The sequence below is a fragment of the Haliotis rufescens genome, unplaced genomic scaffold (assembly GCF_023055435.1).
Source record: "Haliotis rufescens isolate VD_foot unplaced genomic scaffold, xgHalRufe1.0.p SCAF_114, whole genome shotgun sequence".
NCBI classification, from domain to species: domain Eukaryota; kingdom Metazoa; phylum Mollusca; class Gastropoda; order Lepetellida; family Haliotidae; genus Haliotis; species Haliotis rufescens.
In genome coordinates, this window is record NW_025963796.1 from 183,322 (window position 1) to 205,875 (window position 22,554).

General features: G+C 41.9%; 1 protein-coding gene across 2 annotated transcripts; it reads right to left on the bottom strand.

Annotated features, from left to right (window-relative positions):
- Positions 1 to 2,001: 2,001 nt before the first annotated feature.
- Positions 2,002 to 22,265, bottom strand: LOC124152716 (high mobility group protein 20A-like). 2 transcript variants are annotated; one of them, XM_048393099.1, is made up of 11 exons: positions 22,159 to 22,265; positions 18,545 to 18,683; positions 17,720 to 17,772; positions 15,640 to 15,689; positions 14,046 to 14,255; positions 13,567 to 13,678; positions 11,951 to 12,003; positions 6,205 to 6,283; positions 4,839 to 5,054; positions 3,337 to 3,475; positions 2,002 to 2,578 (listed from the first exon to the last, which is right to left on the bottom strand). In XM_048393099.1, the coding sequence occupies exons 2-11, from the start codon at positions 18,664 to 18,666 to the stop codon at positions 2,566 to 2,568; spliced, it is 1,047 nt and encodes a 348-aa protein (XP_048249056.1). In that variant the 5' UTR covers positions 18,667 to 18,683; positions 22,159 to 22,265; the 3' UTR covers positions 2,002 to 2,565. The 2 variants fall into 2 exon arrangements, with proteins under 2 accessions (XP_048249056.1, XP_048249055.1); XM_048393098.1 differs by lacking the exon at positions 22,159 to 22,265 and adding an exon at positions 21,917 to 22,061.
- Positions 22,266 to 22,554: the final 289 nt, after the last annotated feature.

Here is a 22,554-nt window from a genome sequence, read left to right on the forward strand (position 1 = left end):
ACCTAGAAACATAATCGGGGCGAACCGGGAATTGAACCAGCAATCATAGGTTTCTGGCGTGCCCAAGGGACGCAACTCTGCACAGCGAATCGCGACGCCTTAGACGACTGGGCCACCCATGCCCTCCAGAATCGAATGAGTGAGTGAGTATGGTTTTTACACCGATTTTACCATATTCTAGCAATATCACGGCAGGGGACACCAGAAATGGGCTTGACACATTGTACCCATGTGGGAAATAGAACCCTGGTCTCAGCATGATGAGCGAATCGTTAACCACTGGACTAACCCAATGCTCTTACAGGATTGAAGTTTGATGTTTAGTCATACTGTATGAATGAATGAAAGAAATGCAAATATAAATATCTAGAACACAATATCATGTGGCTTGACAGTCATATGTCGGTCAGTAAGTAACATTGTAACCAGTCTGAATATCTATCTTACCTAGAGACCGACCATTGTTAATTCTGAACCACCCGAGTAGGTGCTGGGTTTGGTTTAAAAAAAATAATACATGTAACTCTACCTTGAAGTAGTGATGAAATATATTTCTGTCAAATATGCTTGGCTCCCCAACAATACATTGAAATGATCTGTGCATAACCATTCATGTCTCAATGCTAGTTTTCCTTCCTGAGAGAGATAATGGTACCAGAACAATGTTCTTCATAACCAGACATTTCCCTTCAGTTTAAAGCATGACTCGTATCACCAGGCTGAACAAAGTGAACTGATGTCGCCTTACCCCAGCCAGCAATATCTTAGTTATGTTATGGCGTCCTGTAAATAATAAGTCTGGTACAGGACGTGCAAGCAAGGTGCAGCGTCCTGTTCAACTATGTTGTGACACTCCAGAGAAACCCCCTTGAAGATCAGGGTTAACATTGGCCTTCAGCAACCCATGCTCGTCCCCCCCCCCCCCCCCCTCTCCCGAAATTCAGGGTCAAATTTAAACTGTAGACTGCAGTAACCCATCCTTGTCCCAAGAGGTGGGATAGGGTGGTCAGGCTTGCTGAATTGGTTCATGAATGTCACTGTATCCCATAAAATGATGCTCATGTCAATCACTGGATTGTCTGGTCCAGACTTGATTATTTCCAGACCGTCATCACAAAGCCAGAATATTGCTGAGTGTGGCGTTAAACAATAAACAAACAAACACTTCAGAGCAGGGATTCTTCTCGGAACCCACAGCAGGTAGTTCCTGAATGAAGCTGTGATAGGTCTATCACAACACATCTGTCACAGAAACCTGAGTGGCAACACAAACAGGAGCATAACCCAACAACACACACATCTCCACTCACAGCTCTTCATACACATACACACACACTCTCCTGCTCACATCCAGTCTCGGTGCGAGTACATCACACAAGCCTCGACCACTATCAGCAGTCAGCATGTCCCAAGACTAGTGAAAATGTGAAAGGATAACTTGCTTTCAAACCAAACAGTTACTGTACATTCATACATACACAGTGTCTGAAATAAGGTGTGGACTTGTCATACAAATCCAGAAACCCTTCCCCTACATGTCATACAACTCCAAACCTCGCTTCCCCCTCAAACACTCCACCAGGCCATACACATCTTCCAAAGGCAAGGGAGTTAACTTGATATAAAAGTCCAGTTTCCACCCTTGCCGTACTAGGCTGGTATTTAGAGTTACATTTTGGCTGGATTAACGAGTCTATCCATAGTCAAATCAAAATCTCGCAACGAAATTGAAATCCGGTTCGTAAACCACTATGCAGAGTTCTGTCGATTGCAGGATTTTCAAATCATGTGCATCACCAACTCATTGTCAACAGATATTTTCCAAACCTTTGCATGTTTTTATTCAAACTGCTCGCGTGATTTGATGCACCTTGCGATGTAAGACCTGTTTTATCACAATATAGATCTTGATTATCGATCAGATTGTCTTGACTGGGCGCCGTCATTTTATTTGAAACAAATGCAAGTGATGGAATCGGATTGGTCCATAGGAGAGGCTCAGAAGGGACATAACTCATAATAACCGCTGGTGGCGCTACAATCGAGCCCAGGAATTCCAGCCTAGGTCTGCAAGGGTGGAAACTGGACTTCTAAAGTCAGTTAACTCTCTTGCCTCGGGAAGATGGGTCATACAATGCAAGACCCCCTCTATTCATCAAATCAAACAACTGAAACTCTCCCTCCCTCACCTGAACTCAATACCCCCCACCCCCTCAAGCCCCCATCAGGACCTTGAGTCAGGTGCACCTTGTTCTGCTGCTGTGGTGGAGGACATCACATGAAGATGAAGAGTGTGCATCAACACCGCACCGTGTCTAGAGGTGCACAATTCAAGACTTCAAGTCCTGTACACAAAATGTCTGCCAGATCACATCAGGGTGAACACCCACAAAGACAGAACTCTAAATCAGCATCTGCACTTCTCATAAGGGTCCGTCACTATCTCCATTCTGTGTAGCAACTGAAGATGCTGGGATCCAGATCCTGCCAGGCAGGTCCACATCATCATTAGAACAACCACTAGTCCAAGATGAGCTCTACATCAATGACACTTTCTTGTTCTCGTCATAACTTGTCACTGAAACACAACACCCAGAGGTTACATACAGGAATCTACCCTCGTCAAAAGGGTGGGTGGCAGTGATTATTAGACCAGTCTGTGCCCAAAGCTTTTGAGTCTATAATCCTGAACTTAGCTCTTGGCATCCTTTTCAGTACATTTAAGCATTGTAATATGGACTATTATTCACTGAACTATTATTCCAAGAGTACTAGAGAACTAGACAACATATTACCTACTTCTAAGACATATTACCTAATCATACTCCATATTACCTACATAAGACTCCATATACTTATAAGACATATTATCTTATCATACTCCATATTACCTATATAGACTTCATTTTACCTAATCATACTCCATATTACCTACATAGACTCCATATTACCAACTTATGAGCCATATTACCTAATCATACTACATATCACCTAATCATACTCCATATTACCTGCATATAAGCCATATTACCTAATCATACTCCATATTACCTGCATATAAGCCATATTACCTAATCATACTCAATATTACCTTAATAGACTCCATATCACCTAATCATACTCCATATTACCTACATAGACTCCATATTACCTTATCATACTCCATATTACCTACAGACTCCATATAATATGCTTATAAGCCATATTACCTAATCATACTCCATATTACCTACATAGACTCCATATTACCTGCTTACACGCCATATTACCTACATAGACTCCATATTACCTCCAAATAAGCCATATTACCTATCATACTCCATATTACCTACTCACCCTTCAATGTTGAGTCTTCCGACTATTTCTCTAACGGTGGCAATGAGAGATTCATTCTCCTGAGGGGAGTCGAGGATCACCGTGTGTAGTTTGGCCATGTATGTGTCAATCGTCTCCAGTGATGGCGTCTCTCCTGACCCTGCAACAGGAGACAAGAAATGGTACAAATGTTGAAATATTGTCCAAAATATTTTTTTATTTTGTTGTTCTGCTTTCCGATTACATGGAAACATGTAAATAATTGAGTCAGGGGCAGACAGAATAATGGTTGATATAATGAGCATCGCCCAACACAAATATATACGCCATCAAAAAGTCACAAAGTCATATGTGCAGGTTCCTGAGATAAGTGATCTGTGCAGATGAGCGTTGTGCTACAAACCTGGGAGAGACAAGGAGGTGAAGTGAGTGGTTGGTGTTGTGCGCAGGTTGTCGAGGTGTGCTACAAACCTGGGAGAGACAATGAGGTGAAGTGCGTGGTAAGTGTTGTGTTCTGGTTGTCGAGGTGTGCTACATACCTGCGAGAGACACTGAGGTGAAGTGCGTGGTGAAAGTTGTGCGCAGGTTGACGAGGTGTGCTACATACCTGGGAGAGACACAGAAGCGAAGTGCGTGGTGAGTGTTTTGCGCAAGTTATCGAGGTGTGCTACATACCTGGGAATGACACAGAGGCGAAGTGCGTGGTGAGTGTTTTGCGCAAGTTATCGAGGTGTGCTACATACCTGGGAATGACACAGAGGCGAAGTACGTGGTGAGTGTTGTGCGCAGGTTGTCGAGGTGTGCTACATACCTGGGAGAGACACGGAGGCAAAGTGCGTGGTAAGTGTTGTGCGTGGTAAGTGTTGTGCGCAGGTTGTCGAGGGGTGCTACATACCTGGGAGAGACACGGAGGCAAAGTGCGTGGTGAGTGTTGTGCGTGGTAAGTGTTGTGCGTAGGTTGTCGAGGGGTGCTACATACCTGGGAGAGACACGGAGGCAAAGTGCGTGGTGAGTGTTGTGCGCAGGTTGTCAAGGTGTGCTACATACCGGGGAGAGACACGGAGGCAAAGTGCGTGGTGAGTGTTGTGCGCAGGTTGTCGAGGTGTGCTACATACCGGGGAGAGACACGGAGGCGAAGTGCGTGGTGAGTGTTGTGCGCAGGTTGTCGAGGGGTGCTACATACCTGGGAGAGACACGGAGGCAAAGTGCGTGGTGAGTGTTGTGCGCAGGTTGTCGAGGTGTGCTACATACCGGGGAGAGACACCGAGGCGAAGTGCGTGGTGAGTGTTGTGCGCAGGTTGTCGAGGGGTGCTACATACCTGGGAGAGACACGGAGGCAAAGTGCGTGGTGAGTGTTGTGCGCAGGTTTTCGAGGTGTGCTACATACCTGGGAGAGACACGGAGGCAAAGTGCGTGGTGAGTGTTGTGCGCAGGTTGTCGAGGTGTGCTACATACCTGGGAGAGACACGGAGGCAAAGTGCGTGGTGAGTGTTGTGCGCAGGTTGTCAAGGTGTGCTACATACCTGGGAGAGACACGGAGGCAAAGTGCGTGGTAAGTGTTGTGCGCAGGTTGTCGAGGTGGGTCTGCAGAGCCATGTTGGTGCTCCGCTGCTGCACCGCCTCGATCTCCAGCTTCTCAATGGCGTGCTTCATGTTCTCTATGTGTTTACTGAGGATGGCATTCTGTTCCTCCAACTCCGTTGTCTGCTTCCTCAGCTGACGCAATTCCGCTTCACGCACTGGCCAAAAACACAATTCATACTTTAAATTCCCAAACTGACCCATAAAGGTGCTCCATTTGAAATGAGACACACAGAACGCTGACATCATATGATCAGAAATTGAATCATATACATAAAATACGATAATGAACTCCCGTAGCTCCAGTAACCATATCTCTGTGCTAGTCCCTGTAGGGGCGGTCGGGTAACCAAGTGGTTAAAGCGTTCACTCGTAAGACCAAAGACCCGGGTTTGATTCCCGACATGGTTACAATGTGTGAAGCCCATTTCTGGTGTCCCCCACCATGATATTGCTGGAATATTGCTAAAAGTGGCGTAAATTGATAAGTTGGTCATCTTGGTGGCATGACAACAGGCCGCCACTTTGTAATGTTGTGTACAACAACATCTTTATTTGCTCATAAATCACCACGAAATGAGGCAAAAGGAAGCCAAGATTTAATCTTGGAGTGCAAGAAAGGGCGTTTCAGGGATGAGGAGAACATTTTTTAATAAAGCCCTGCTACATGGCTACACGACCAGAGGTTCTGCCACGTCACAGCCTCCATCATTTAGTTGTAGGCTAGTACGTTTAGAAAAGGGCCAGTAACTTTTAAAAGGAGCAAGCCCTGCTGGCTACATATGAATTTGCTGTTGAATCTAACCCTGAAGTATCGATATGTAACAGAGCTACAGATAAGCAGCGTATTTGCGTAAAATACCCCCCCCCATAAAAAAATATTCAAAACCCAATTACTTTCACTTAACTTGCGTACAGAAAGGCATGCATTAAATGAAAAACTCAAATTATAAAAACTGCACGCGTAAATACCAAATGAAGCTTTTTCAGCACGCGTACAAAGGAGCTAATTTCGAAAACACAATTACGAACTAATTTACTTTCAGAGTCAAGCCTATATTTAGAACCATTATATACATCTAAAACATTATTTCATTTTTTTTTAATCTTCAATATGTTTACTCATTTTGGGAAAAACCCAATAGAGTGATGAATAGATGAGTGAAAAAATATAGGTTACCCAATGAAAAATGTAATAACCCAATTAAAATAGAAACCTTCGAGTAAAATCTCAATTGCTCAAAAAGTTATCTGGAACTTTGTGGGTCTACCCCTGAAGTGTAAATGTAAGTTGACAGGTGAGCTAACCTTTATTGTGGTCCAGGAAGTCTTCAGTGAAGATGGGGATGTCAAATGTGCCACTTTCATCATCCTCATTGTTCAACATCTGGAACAAGGACGTTACCGGTGAAACAGGTACAACCAAATATGTTCCCATCAATATCATCGGGCAGTGATTGATACAACATACGACCACAACATACCCTCTGGGGATTACAGGTGTCAATGGGTCCCCAGCAACCCATGCTTGTCGTACTAGACGACTAAATGGATGGGATGCTCAGACGTTGTGTCTTGTTTGATTGGTTGTCAGTGTGCCCAACGACATGGATCACTGCCCACAATATCAATCACTCAGTTGTTTACTGGTTGCTGTCATATAGCTGAGTGTAAACTCTATATCTGCTGCACAATTGTGTAAAATATGCACACACAAAATGTCCATTAATTAATTTTACGGTGCCTGGGTACAAACAGGGAGAGGGTCAAAACGGCCTCATGTCAGAACGGCAGGGAAAAAAAAAAGATAAAACGGCCACCAAAAAAGTCATAACGGCCACACAGAAAATAACAAAAACAAACTCAAGTATTGTGTCACATTAATTGCATCAATACATTATATAACAGTTCATAACACAGTATGCACACAGATCTTATAATTCAGCACTAATTCAGCACTATACAAAATCCCATCAGTAAAACAACACTCTGTAATAACCCAATGTACCTATATTTCTGTACAGATCTGTATTCACTGATCAAATGCAGGCATCAAACATGCAGGGACTCCCTGGACAAAGTCCACAGGATATTTCACTTGTCTTGAGACAAAGTCCATTTGTCCAGATTATTGACCAAAAATGGTGCTTTTCATCATTCCCAATGTGAGTAATGTCGAAATGTTGACAACCCTGGTGACAGAGAGGCTGACAGCACTCTGACCAACATCTGTACTGATCAAGTTTGTTTTGTTTTTTTGTTTTGTTTTTTTTAACGCCTCACTCAGCAATATTCCAGCTATATGAAGGCTGTCTGATAATAATCAAGTCTGGATCAGACAATCAAGTGATCAACATCATGCGCATCGATCCAAGCAATTGGGATATGATGACATGCATCAACCAAGTCAACGAACCTGACCACCTGATCCCGTTAGTCATCTCTTACAACAAGCATAGTTGCCTTTTCGGCAAGCATGGGTTACTGAAGACCTATTCTACCCCACATCTTCACAGTGTACTGATCAAGTAAATTACCTGGACAATTTGATATGGTAGTGGTAAATTTTGGTTAAAACTAAAAGTAAAACATGAAAAACTAATCTGTTTACAACTAATGTAAATGAAAGTTGTTTAGGATGAATTGATGCTGTTTGTATCGATATAAACAGAATCAGAAAATCTTGTACTGTTTATGTTTATGTTTATGTTATTCTAACACAAACATTAACAAGCATGAAATATTCGCCAATATGACACGTCCAGTTGTGTGCAAGGCATTAGCCCCTGTGAACTATGTTCACTGAACCTTTTTGTAAAAAGCCTAATTGCAAGCACTAAAAACATTATTAATGGTGTTTCTTGCCATCTTGCATTGAGTTCTTACTTTACTTAGAGATCATTGAGTGAGTGAGTGCGTGGGTATGGTTTTACGCCACTTTTAGCAATATTCCAGCAATATCACGGCGGGGGACACCAGAAACGGGCTTCACACATTGTCCCATGTCGGGAATCGAACCGGGGTCTTCGGCGTGACGAGTAAGTGCTTTAAAAAATTGTCTGCCACAAAAAATACAAGTTGTTCTTAAAAACAATATATTTAGGCTTATAGCTTCTAAATAAAAAAAACATATGTGGTTTTACCGGTAAATCTCTATAAAAAATCCAAAGCCCCGCTAAAGAATATCAAATGGTCAGTCCTTAATGATCAACTCTTAATGTGACTCATCTTCAGATCAACTTGTAAAGTTATGAACGTCTGCCATGAACAAAACAACATCGGCAAGTTGGAGTTCCATGTGAGTTGCTAAAAATACCCATTTCTGTTTGAATCAAAGCTGATTTCTAGTTTTTTGTTTTGAAGATTAAAATTATTGGGCAATGATTTGTTTGTTATTTGTACCACAGCCTGTAAATCAATTTACCCTGAAAATACATTTATATTGACAGAAAAGCGTTAATTCATGTTGAAATGAACAGTGAGGTTCGATCAAAGGTGTACAATATTTTGACCACAGTTACGAGCAGTTAGTATGAGTCAGGATAAGGTCAAATAAGCAGCATGTTAGGTTGTTATTGTTGATGTACTTATTTAGAAGAGTTGACTTCAATACATTTGTTTCAGCGCTTATGGAATTATAACACCTTAAAAATATAAAAACCAATGTGCACACTTTGAAAATTTGGACAAAATTGGAAGTTAGAACTAGGGCTGCAACGAATACACTATAGGCGAAAACGATTCGTATCACAAATATAGGGTAACGAATATGAATATTACTTCACCAATACAATAACAAGTCTGATGTAGCAGCTGAAATATCATTTGTATTATTTGTTATATTCAGTGAAACATTGACAACATAAATTATTTGACATGTTTTGTTAATGATTAATATATTATACATTTATATACTGCACTTATCCAGGGACTAGTATCTGCTCAAACATCAAACTAAATATTATGAGAGTGTTGTCTTAGAAGAAATCTATGCATATATGTTCTTATGATATTTTTTGGTACAGGGTATGTAAATATCCAGATGCTTGCCTATTCAAAAATATTCGATTCTAGTTGCCACGAATAACGAATTCAATTCATGAATGGATACAGTTCGATTCACCAAATATGCGACTGAATCGTAACAGCCCTAGTTAGAACTACAATTTAAATTATGAGATTTGAGTCTAACCCCTAAAACAGATAGCGGCTTTCCTCTTAAGCCATTGTTATGCCCAGTTTGTCCTTTGACAAAAGAAGTTCCTGTAACCAATGGTAACATTTTAGACGTTCAACTATTAGTGAAAGCCAATAAACATGGCATTGGTTGGTAGAATGCTGCCATGTGGATCCAAAAGGTCTTCACCATCCCATGCTTGTTACAAGAGGCGACTAACAGGATCGGGTGGTCAGGCTCGCTGACTTGGTTGATGCATGCCATTGTATCCCAATTGCCTGGATCGATGCTCATGATGTCAATCACTGGATTGCCTGGTCCAGACTCGATTATTTACAAACCGCCGTCTATGATGGAATATTGCTGAGTGTGGCATTGAACAACAAACAAAAGCAAACAGTACATCAGTGGACGTGACAAGGCTCCCACAGAAGGAACAAAACAGAGACAGTGGGATGGTCTGTACGATAGGAAACACAAGCCTAGGGCCTACCGGGTACCCTTTGTGATTTATGCATATTTTGTAATGGCATATACATGATATATAAAAAAAAGTAACCCATGGCACAGGCACACCAAATCAGCAGAATGTCACGGATCTGCGGAAATTCTCATCCCTCAGTGACAGACAGTATGAGCAGCACCCATTCAACTAGGGTACGATGACAAGCTATCAACCAACAAGCCGAGGTGGCTTGAGACCTATATGTAACTGTGCAAATCTGTGCTAATACATAACAACCATTGATAATGTTGTGATAATTCAGAAGCACAAACTCCAAATTCCTTTCTTTGACTTTGAAGACTAACAGTTTAATAGTGTTCACATAGACTGAAAATGCTTAGCTTATTTTTACTGAGCTTAAAGTAATGAAAAATTCAAGTCCAGCACTTCTTCACACATGGGATATGTCTGGTTATTTTCATTCCCACACATCCACAAAGGTATGCAAATTAATGTGCAACACCTCTAAGACCCAACACCTCTCAAACTGGCATCAAGATACACTGATTTGTCTTTGAATGTGGTTTGATGTGGTTTGATGTGATCTGTATCTTGTTTTGTATGTTTTATACATTTTTATTTTTTTTATACAGCTTTGTATGTTTGTTTGTTTAATGCTGCACTCAGCAATATTTAAGCTACATAATTGCAGTCTGTAATATAATCAAGTCTGGACCAGACAATCCAGTGATTGACATTAAGAGCATCAATCTATGCAATTGGGATACAATGGCATGCATCAACAAAGTGATGGTTGACTGCCCTATCCCTATTGATCAATGAAACTTCTGGCTTTAAGTATGCATGAACTTGATATCAATCTATTGTTACACATCGGAAGGCAAGTCTCTTCTCTTAGCTCACATGACACACAGGGGCATGGGAGGCCCATATTTCTAAGGCAATGCAATTCGCTATGCAGAGGTGTGTCCATGGGTTGGCCAGCAACCTGTGATTGTGGGTTTGAATCCTGGTTCGCCCTGATTATGTTTCTAGGGTTTCAGCACCATACACATGCTTGTGTGTTTCACCAAAGTGGTGAACGTCTGAGACCTGGATCACTTTCCTCCCACAACCAGCTGACACCTTGTGATATAACTGGAATACTTCCACATCAAGCTGACACACGGTGCTATAACTGGAATACGTCCACAACCAGCTGACACCCGGTGATATAACTGGAATACTTCCACAACCAGCTGACACACTGTGATATAACTGGAATACTTCCACAACCAGCTGACACCCGGTGATATAACTGGAATACTTCCACAACCAGCTGACACACTGTGATATAACTGGAATACTTCCACAACCAGCTGACACCCGGTGATATAACTGGAATACTTCCACATCAAGCTGACACACGGTGCTATAACTGGAATACTTCCACAACCAGCTGACACCCGGTGATATAACTGGAATACTTCCACAACCAGCTGACACCTTGTGATATAACTGGAATACTTCCACAACCACCTGACACACCGTGATATAACTGGAATACTTCCACAACCAGCTGACACACTGTGATATAACTGGAACACTTCCACATCAAACTGACACACCGTGATATAACTGGAACACTTCCACAACCAGCTGACACACTGTGATATAACTGGAATACTTCCACAACCAGCTGACGCTCTGTGATATAACTGGAATACTTCCACAACCAGCTGACACACTGTGATATAACTGGAATACTTCCACATCAAACTGACACACCGTGATATAACTGGAATACTTCCACAACCAGCTGACACACTGTGATATAACTGGAATACTTCCACATCAAACTGACACACCGTGATATAACTGGAATACTTCCACAACCAGCTGACACACTGTGATATAACTGGAATACTTCCACAACCAGCTGACGCTCTGTGATATAACTGGAATACTTCCACAACCAGCTGACACACTGTGATATAACTGGAATACTTCCACATCAAACTGACACACTGTGATATAACTGGAATACTTCCACAACCAGCTGACACACTGTGATATAACTGGAATACTTCCACATCAAACTGACACACCGTGATATAACTGGAATACTTCCACAACCAGCTGACACACTGTGATATAACTGGAATACTTCCACATCAAACTGACACACTGTGATATAACTGGAATACTTCCACAACCAGCTGACACACCGTGATATAACTGGAATACTTCCACAACCAGCTGACGCTCTGTGATATAACTGGAATACTTCCACAACCAGCTGACACACTGTGATATACCTGGAATACTTTCACAACCAGCTGATGCTCTGTGATATAACTGGAATACTGTCCAAAGCAGAGTTAACCCTAACTAACTGACTCACTCACATGCCACACACAGCCTGTACTCACCTCTAGAGAAGATCCATTCAACCCTGTACTCTCAGTCTCTTCTCCAAGATCACCTACAAACACATGGGTTACCATGGTTACCAATCATATTGTACCCTGATTCAGGAATGATACACCGGTTCATGACTATCAACATTCGGTCTACCTCCTGCGTTTACCATCCTCCATTTCTCTACCTGTCCGGCATCAGAAAATCAGTACTACACAAGTCAGCAACTTAAACTATCAAGGACTCATTACAGTCCCTGCAGAAAAGTAAATATGCCTTGGCAAATCATCAATCACATGCAGTGTAACCTGGCAACAACTAACTGACCCTAACTGCACTGTAACGTAGCAACTACAAACTGTCCCTGAACTGTAGAGTAATATAGACAATTTATAACTACAAATTTTACCTGCACAGAAGAATTATCTAGCAAACTACACATTGACTCCAACCTGTTGTGTGACCAAGCAACTACAACTTGGCCTTCACCCTACAGACTAACCTAGCAACAAGTTAGCCCTCAATTATAGTGTAACCTAGCAACTACAAGTTGGCCCTCAACCCACAGTGTAACCTAACAAGTTGGCCCTCAATCATAATGTGCCCTAGCAACCACAAGTTGGCTCTCACCATACAGTGTAACCTAGCAACAAGTTGGCACTCACCCTACAGTGTAACCTAGCAACTACAAGTTGGCCCTCACCCTACAGTGTAACCAAGCAACAAGTTGGCCCTTGACCCGCAGTGTAACCTAACAAGTTGGCCCTCAATCATAATGTGCCCTAGCAACTACAAGTTGGCTCTCACCATACAGTGTAAACAAGAAACAAGTTGGCCCTCAATCATCGAGTATTCTAGCAACTACAAGTTGGCCCTCACCCCACAGTGTAACCTAGCAACAAATTGGCCCTCACCTTACAGTGTAACCTAGCAACTACAAGTTGGCCCTCACCCCACAGTGTAACCTAGCAACAAGTTGGCCCTCACCTTACAGTGTAACCTAGCAACAAGTTGGCCCTCACCCTACAGTGTAACCTAGCAACTACAAGTTGGCCCTCACCCTACAGTGTAACCCAGCAACAAGTTGGCCCTCGATCATAGTGTAACCTAGCAACTACAAGTTGGCCCTCACCCCAGTGTAACCTAGCAACATGTTGGCCCTCATCCTACAGTGTAACCTAGCAACTACATGTTGGCCCTCACCCTACAGTGTAACCCAGAAACTACAAGTTGGCCCTTGATCATAGTGTAACCTAGAAACCAGAAGTTGGCCCTCACCCTACAGTGTAACCTAGCAACTACAAGTTGGCCCTCACCCTACAGTGTAACCTAGCAACAAGTTGGCCCTTGATCATAGTGTCCCCTAGAAACTACAAGTTGGCCCTCACCCTACAGTGTAACCTAGCAACTACAAGTTGGCCCTCACCCTACAGTGTAACCTAGCAACTACAAGTTGGCCCTCACCCTACAGTGTAACCTAGCAACTACAAGATGGTCTTCACCCTACAGTGTAACCTAGCAACTACAAACAGCCCCCATTTACCGTGTTACTTAGCAACTACAAGGCCCCCTCGTCTGCAGGGTAACCTAGCAACTGCAAGGGTCCCTTGTCTACAGCACCCCTCACCTCGTAGCTTCTTTTGCTGCATTCTGAAGGTTTTGTATGCCTCCGTCTTCTGGTATGCCTCCATCTCCTTCAGATACCGCTCCTTGTCCTTCTCTGCGTCGTCAAGATAACGCTGGAACAACAATCACTCTGAGGTATACCAACATCATCTAGGTAGCTTTAGCAATACGGTATAATAGATGACATTTCCGATTTCACACCACCTGTTTGTCTGCAGCCCTGAGTTTGGACCACCCTATCCACCTATTAGTCTGTAGTCTCAGTTTGAATTACCCACCCCACCAAATTGCTTGCAGATCCCAGTTTGGACCACCCACCCACCTGTTTGTCTGCAGCCCTGAGTTTGGACCACCCTATCCACCATTTGCTGGTAGCCCCCAGTTCAGACCACCCACACCCAGTTCAGATGACTCACCTCTAGTTCACACCACCCCACCAAATTGCTTGCAGATGCCAGTTTGGACCGACCAGCCACCCACCTGTTTGTCTGTAGTCCCTAGTTTGGACCACTCTGCTCCCAGCATCTTGGTGATCTCTGAGAAAGTCAGGTTTGGGTTTTCCTGTCGCAGTTGCTCACGACGTTCATTCAGGAACCGGATGTATCCTGTAAGGGCTGGTTTGGGAGCATTGACATCTTTTAAACTCTTTTTTCTTTTGCGTCCTTTTGGCCAGCCACCTTTTCTCTTGGCCTGTGAAAACAGCATTCCACAATCAAACAGACGCAAACAGACCTCTACGCTTGTACATCCTTCAAAATTGACAGATGAAGTACAAAAGTTACAGAAACCTATTTTCGGAACAAAATGTTTGTCTAACAATATTAAATCCATCTGATGCCTGCCACTGGACTCTCACTATGCTATGAGAATTGACAGAAAAGTTCTGGGCCTCAATGGTAAAATCTTTTGTTGTGGTCATTAGATGTCATAAAGCAATATCCGCAAAAACTTGAGTCAACTGAGCAAATGGTTTCACTGTGACACTGACAAGTCGATCCGTGACGATCCGGGTAGAATAGAGGCGACGAACGTTATCGATTGGTCAGACTTGCTGACTTGGTTGATACATGTCATCGTATCCCAACTGAGTGGATCGATGCTCATAATGTCTATCACTGGATTGTCTGGTTACAGACCGCCATAAACAGTTGGGCAGCAGAGTCTAAGAACTTATCAATCAACTCACTATGTCCGTACACACAAGTCAACCGACTTGTATGGGTTTTTTTATACACATGATGTCCAGCTGATCAGATAGCTAGATTTTTAATGAGTATGGCAATTAGGTAACACTTTTGAAATATTTTGCCAACACCTCAATGATGTTTGCGTGACAAACAATGTTTGTTGTTTACGCCGCTCTCAGCAATATTCCAGCTATATGACAGCGGTCTGTAAATAATCAAGTCTGGACCAGACAATCTAGTGATTGACATTTTGAGCATCCATGGGCAGATACAGCTTTTTTTAAAAGGGGGGGTGCACAATTAAGATCTATTTATTGTCTTTGGTGGTAATTTATACAGAAATAAAGATTTTTTTCGAAATAAAAAGGGGGGGTGCGCACCCCAGCACCCCCCCTCTGTATCCGCCCATGGCATCGATCCATGCAATTGGGATACGATGACATGTATCAACCAAACCAGCGAGCCTGACCACCCGATCCTGTAAGTCGCCTCTTACGACAAGCATGGGTTGCTGAAGACCTATTCCAACCTGGATCTTCACCGGTCTAACAACAACACCTCAATGTGTTTTTACAGGTCTTGAAATATTTCTTGTTGTGTATTGAAACAAAGATAAATAGAAAAGCTATTTTAAGGCCAAACTAATTTTAAACAGTATGAGTGAGTGAGTATGGTTTTACGCCTCTTTTAGCAATATTCCAGCAATAACACGGTGGGGGCACCAGAAATGGGCTTCACACATTGTACCCATGTCGGGAATCGAACCCGGGTCTTCGGCGTGACGAGCAAACGGCTTAACCACTAGACTACCCGACCGCCCCTTAATCAGTATGAGATACCCCTATTTAAGGTCATTTTTAATAGTGTGTAATCACAGTCAGCCTCACCTCGCCATCTCCAGCCTCTCCTACGGAGTTACCTGCCCCTGCTGACAGACCTGCAACAACCATATCGATGCAATAATCCAAGCACTGCACTGCACATCACATCACAAGCTCCGCACAGTACAAACATGGGCCAACAACTCAGTGTTAATGACAACATTTTCAAACAAATGTTAAATCTCAAAATTTCACCAAATACCCCCTATTGTGAAGTTAAACTACCACAGTGGGTATTACTGAGAGATCAAGGATCACAATCGTTGAGAATCTTTACTAGAAGCCCCCCAAAATAGAATTAAAAAACAAGATCTACACATGCTTATTTATATACCAATCTGTATTGGTTCATGGTACATACAGGTATGTTGAAGTAACAGTGAATGTGTAAAATGTGATTCACTTAGGCAATATATAAAATGCGTGAGTAAAAATATTTCAGTCATTTTACTAATTGACTTAAAAATCTGTCCATTTGACAATGAAGAAGTTCAAAAGGGTTTGAAAACATCCCAAAAACTAATTATCAGTGCTCCTGTTTAACAGTAATTACCAGTTTTTTAACAGTTATTCCTGTGACTTGCAAATAAAGAACATCATAAATCTTTGTTATTGAACAAAACATTGGCAATATTCAAATGAGTATATTTTTCGAACTAAGTCAGCTTGTCTGTTACCATGGTTACCATCAGGGTTTCGCCTTGTCTATTTTTAGTGCAAGGGAATATTATTTCGCTTTGTTTCGAGGTTAAATATATATTTGAAGCTACTTTGTCTCGAAATATTAAAATAATAAGAGACAATTGTGACTGAACTTGTGAATGATGTGTAGATCTAACTAAGTTAGAGATGAATTGAACATAATGTTGAAAGAATTAAAAAAAGGTAATGTTCAAATGTTTCTTATTTGTTTAAAGTTGGGACTGACAAAAATTAGGAAGGACTGGTAATTTTTAGAGTTGCCAGTCCACAAGGACTGGCAGTTTTAAAAGCCAGCAGGACCACTAAATCATGCGAGGATTAGAAGTCAAAAGTATAAAAATATACACTGACTTCATTTTCTTTTGATTCTATCATTTTCAGTTTGGGTAAAATTAAACATCAATATGGAATTTGTCATCATAATAAATATATGGACAGATGTTTTAGTCACTTTGTAAAATAACAGAAATTTTAGGTGTTTTGTACATTGACTCTGTGAAAATGTTTAGACTAATTTTACACATTGGAATTAACAAATATACAGGTGAGGCATGCCTCAGAAAAAAATGCTTTATGTGTTTGTTGAGTCTTTTTTTTAAAGGAAAAAACAACTGACATATTGCAGGGATAATTCTAGGGTGGGTCCTTGTGCTTTGAGAATCTAAATTTAAAAAATAAAGGCCCACACTTTCAAAGACAATGGGGCATTTTAACCGTGTGCTGTATGGGCAAGTGTGGGTGTACTTCTGGAATATTTAATATTTTCAGATGAAGGGCCCATGTAAGAAAATTCCTGGAGTGGACCCTGATATTGGTAGGTAAATTACTAAATTGTTGTTGGAGGTGAACCATGTGAAACATTGGCACGCAGAATTCCATCAGAATTTGAAAATCTTCGGATGAGAAACAGTTACAAGTGCTAAGAATGAGTTACCGAAAATGACTTCCTGCCTTGCATGCTTAGTCGTACCAGGTCACAGCTCAACACAAAACTCAGAAGTCAAGTTTGGGTTGCTAATTCCTGGATATACCCAGACCCATTTGGCACACAGACTGATTTTGTCATGAAAACCTCAAAAGGTGAACATTGACCCCAAAAAAGAGAGTGTTGGTTCCAGGCAATGATAAAGATATTTTCATCACATATTCTGCAAAGAAACAGCTAAACACAGACTCACATATTTCAAGCAGATCCAGGAACATGAGCATTGATTAACATGACTGATGTCATGGACGACTTTCGTTAATACTGTCAATGCAATGCATGGATTCTGCCTTTTAATGTGTTAGGTGGACAGTAAAAGTATTGATTAGTTTCACTTGACATAAAGACAACACACACATACACAATATGTACATAAAGGCAACACAAATGAACACTCACCACCTCCAATGTCGCTGCCGCCAGCCATGAAGTTGCCATCAGAGGATGGAAAGCTGCAATAACACAATTACCTCATTTCAGCCAACAATATCAGCAAGCATTCGTACTGGGGACCTATAAAGGCTATATCACCCCAAAATTACCACTGGAAAACATGCAAGGGTACAGGGGGCCTGTTCTCCCTAGAATCACCACTGGAAAACAACCATGAGTACAGGGGACCTATTCTCTCTAAAATCACCACTGAAAAAGCATGGGTACAGGGGACCTATTCTCCCTAGAATCACCACTGGAAAACAAGCATGGGTACAGGGGGCCTATTCTCTCTAAAATCACCACTGAAAAAGCATGGGTACAGGGGACCTATTCTCCCTAGAAACACCACTGGAAAACAAGCATGGGTACAGGGGACCTATTCTCTCTAAAATCACCACTGAAAAAGCATGGGTACAGGGGACCTATTCTCCCTAGAATCACCACTGGAAAACAAGCATGGGTACAGGGGGCCTATTCTCTCTAAAATCACCACTGAAAAAGCATGGGTACAGGGGACCTATTCTCCCTAGAAACACCACTGGAAAACAAGCATGGGTACAGGGGGCCTATTCTCTCTAAAATCACCACTGAAAAAGCATGGGTACAGGGGACCTATTCTCCCTAGAATCACCACTGGAAAACAAGCATGGGTACCAAGGACCTAGTTTTCATTGAAGGCCAATGAGGGCAATTAAACTAAGGAGAAAAGAACCTGATAAAAAAACACCATTTTATTCAACTGAACTTTTGAAAAGCCTTTTCCAAGCTGTCTGTCCTGCGTCACCTTACCTTGCATCTACAGTGAGGTCGTTGCTCTCCTTTGAAACCTCATCATCAAAACTCTCAAAGTTCAGCTTCAGTCCGGACATGTTAGACAGCATACTGGAGGATGCATTTGGGCCCAGGTCCATCCTGGTGCTACACTAACCTGGGGACAAGAGGAGACATGGGGTTGAATATTGCATTCAAATTTGTTCAATTACGGGCTAGACTAATGCCAATTTTATAGTCCTAGAGTAAAAACTCAATTGCTCAAAAAGTTGCCGACTGCGTCTGGCGTCAACCTCCAGGTGAAGGCCAAAGTCTGCAAAGCAGGATAAAGAGCCTCCTGCAGAACGCCAAGAGGCTTCAACACATCATGATAGATACAAAGTGCATGTACGGGACACAATAAAGCGTCTTCAAGATCCTCAGGATTCAAGATGGATGTCAAATAAGGGATAGTAAATAACCGATCAGGTTGTCCAGGAAGTGGGATTTTGGCGATGAAGTCCCATCGCAAGCCCAGAAACACTTTCCCATGCAGAGCATATTCTTAGCAAACTCTGTTGATGATAATTTGCAGGAAGGTAGCTTTTGCATGACAATAGTTCCATCAAAGTGTAAATTCACTGCAGTGGAAATATCACTTTTCTCAACTTCAGAAATCTCAGGCTTTCACACTGAAGTATATAATAAAGTATCTTCCATTTTACTGGTCCTGTTATCAGTGATATATAAGTTACCTCTACAAAATAATATCATCAGTTTCTACTACCATATTCGACATAATAAGCGCCCCCCTCTAATAAGCGATATTTGCTAATATATTGGATAGTGAACAATCCCAATTAGCACCCCTTCCGATTGATCAGTGTATACAAAACTTATTTATTCATGTATAATACGCACTCGTGTGTTATATGCATTCTTAATTATAAGGGCAATTAAATTCTGGAAAATATATCTGTCATGTATGATACTTTCTTTTGTATCATTTCAGGCTGTCAGCAAAAACCACGACATTTACGGTCTTTCAACTATTTTTTTCTCACCAAAATTATATTCAAATAAGAGCCCCCTTTTTCTAATTTTGAGAGCGCCCCGGGCGCTTATTACGTCGAATACGGTATGTGTAAATGAATTGGGAAATTCTTAATTCCAATTTGGGAATTTTTACTGACATTTCCTGAAGACTTGGGACCAAATATCAGCATCTGTGTGGGTGTAGATAAACCTTGGAGTTACTCTGGAGGCAGAGAGCACAGTCTACCAAGTGAGTGAGTGAGTGAGTACGGTTTTACGCCGCTTTTAGCAATATTCCAGCAATATCACGGCGGGGGACACCAGAAATGGGCTTCACACATTGTACCCATGTCGGGAATCGAACCCGGGTCTATGGCGTGACGAGCTAACGCTTTAACCACTAGGCTACCCGACCGCCCCACAGTCTACCAAGAGATAGGTAAGTAAATCTTGCAGTTTTCGCACTAACGCACATCACAGTAATGATGCCCCAATGTCCATATGAATGTGAACGGGATATTATGCAGGGATTTCTCAAGACCTGCTCAGAGGCCGATATTCAGCCCCAATTCTTCAGCAAATGTCAATACAGATTCATAAATAGGAATTAAATATTCATGTTAATACAGTTATAACTTTGTTTGTTTGTTTGTTGTTTAACGCCACACTCAGCAATATTCCAGCTTTATAACGACAGTCGATAAATAGTTGAGTTTGAACCAGACAATCCAGTGATTGACATCATGATTATCAATCCACGCAATTGGATGAAGATGACATGCATCAACCAAGTCAGAGAGCCTGACCATCCGATTCTGTTAGTCGCCTCTTACGACAAGCATTGTCACCTTTTGCAGCAAGAATGGGTTGCTGAAGACCTATTCTTCCCTGGATCTTCACAGGTCCAGTTATCACTAATGTGGCAACTTGTACTATACTGATTACAGAACCCTATAGAGAGGAAGAGTGAGGTTGGTTTAACACTGCTTTTAACAGCATTCCAGTTATATCATTGTGTGTCAAGTGTATGTGGGAGGAAAGCCACAAGTGATGCAGGTCTCGGACATTTACCACTTTGGATAAACCCACGAAGACAGGTAAGGTGCTGACAAACCTAGAAACATAATCAGGGCGAACCGTTATTCAAAAGCACAATCATAAGTTTTTGGCTCGCCAGGGGGCGAAAACTCAGAACAGTGAATTGCGGTGCCATAGACGACTGGGCCATCCATGCCCACATATGAGGAATTAATTATTTATTTTATATTAAATATCTGGATGCAATGTCAAAATACAATGTTTATATACCTCTGAAATTAAGAAAATAAGAATAGTTTTGTTTTGCTTGTTGTTTAACACTGCACTCAGCAATATTCAAGCTACATGACGGCGATTTGTAAATAATCGTGTCTGGACCAGACAATCCAGTGATTGACATCATGAGCATCGATCTACGCAATACGGATACGATGACATGCATCAACCAAGTCAGCAAGTCTGACCACCCGACCATGCTAGTCGCCTCTTACAACAAGCACAAGCACTTGTCTGAGACTAGACTATATTTTCTACATAGACTAAAACAAGGCTATATTTTTTAGCGGAAGGGCTACTGGTGATAAATTATTTTGCAGTTTGTGACTTCAATTCCAAAGGCTGTGTATAGTAAAATTGTTCGGTCTAGTAAGACTAGAAAATAAAAGTCCATATAACACTGAAATGGTCCACAAATTACGCTAGGAGCCAGGTGTGGGCGAGGGTAGTTGATTCCAGTTTTTGACACAACCTGTATTTGGCATATGGATGATAAGAATTTATTATGGGTACTAATTTAAGGGTAGTTAATTTTTCAAGAGACGGGGCCATAAAGTCCCAAGTCCGTAACCCTGGTTCTTTTGTACAATGTAGGCTACCTGCAGGGTTAGAAACTAACAGTTTTTGTCCACTAGTACTTAAAATGATAACAAATAGCAAAACCCTTAAAATGGGCCAATATCTACTAGTCCTTAGGATACCTTTACTATTGAGCAGTTTGGTAAGGACTACAGGACTAGTGCCAATTTCTAACGCTGTACCTGACATTTGACATCCCGGCTGTCGCGTATTATCAACATCAGACGCCTTCACACACAGACACCGGTCTACGTGTGCACGTGTATTGTTGTAAAACTCACGCTTCTAATGATCGATGCCTTGGGACAATCCCAATTCTGTGAAGAAACCTATCGATTCCATTCAGTCTAACGAGTCAATACATGGGGTGGGTGGCTACTCGCAACTGACAAGTTGCGGATCATCACTGGGACAATCTGTGCGGGACAGATTTCATAATGGCAGTTGTGTCGTGGAATAGATGACATCACCATTTATACCTACAAGTAAAGGTGGCGGCCATTAAAGTTATCGTATTCCACACTGTCGTGATTCGCATGCTCTCAGGGAATCCCCGCCAATATGATCGGCCTCGTTCACCAGGCCGCCTGCGCAAGTGACTCAGTCGCAGCATGTGCGGAACGCCGATGCGATCGAGTGTGTGTGTGCAAGGCATGTTCAATCAATGGTGGTCTATGAATTGTAACGGAATATGTTTCTGAATATGTTGTCATTCAGTTTCTTACCTAGCAACGTGCTGACCATGTGCATTTGTTTTCATTTCAATAATCGGTAGAGGGGGATAGGAAAATTTCCGCAAAATGGCGATTGTTAATCGGCGAAAGGATATTGAAATTGATACTACTATCTGCGCAACTAGTTACAGTTAGCGTTTCTGCAGCGGCGCTCTACTGATACGTGGCGCAATCCACATTAACAGCTCTGCATGCATGTGTTTTCAGGGAAGTAAGATGCTCGGGGCAGCGATTTTAGACAAACCTATAGCCTTTGTTACGTTTAGATTGCATTGTTAATGACATCAATTGGAAATAAAGTGTGGAAAATACCCTTCAAGAAAACATACGCCTTCAAAGAAACAAACAATAAATAGGGACGAATTAAGCCTTCTACGATCTTTTGTT

What these genes read in the sequence shown, in the direction of transcription:
- LOC124152716 (XM_048393099.1), bottom strand. Translation starts at nt 18,666, where the DNA reads ATGGACCTGGGCCCAAATGCATCCTCCAGTATGCTGTCTAACATGTCC. An exon ending in GACCTCACTGTAGATGCAAG is followed by an intron (nt 17,773 to 18,544) that starts GTAAGGTGACGC and finishes GTGTTATTGCAG; the next exon opens with CTTTCCATCCTCTGATGGCA. An exon ending in TGAATGGATCTTCTCTAGAG is followed by an intron (nt 6,284 to 11,950) that starts GTGAGTACAGGC and finishes TCCTTGTTCCAG; the next exon opens with ATGTTGAACAATGAGGATGA.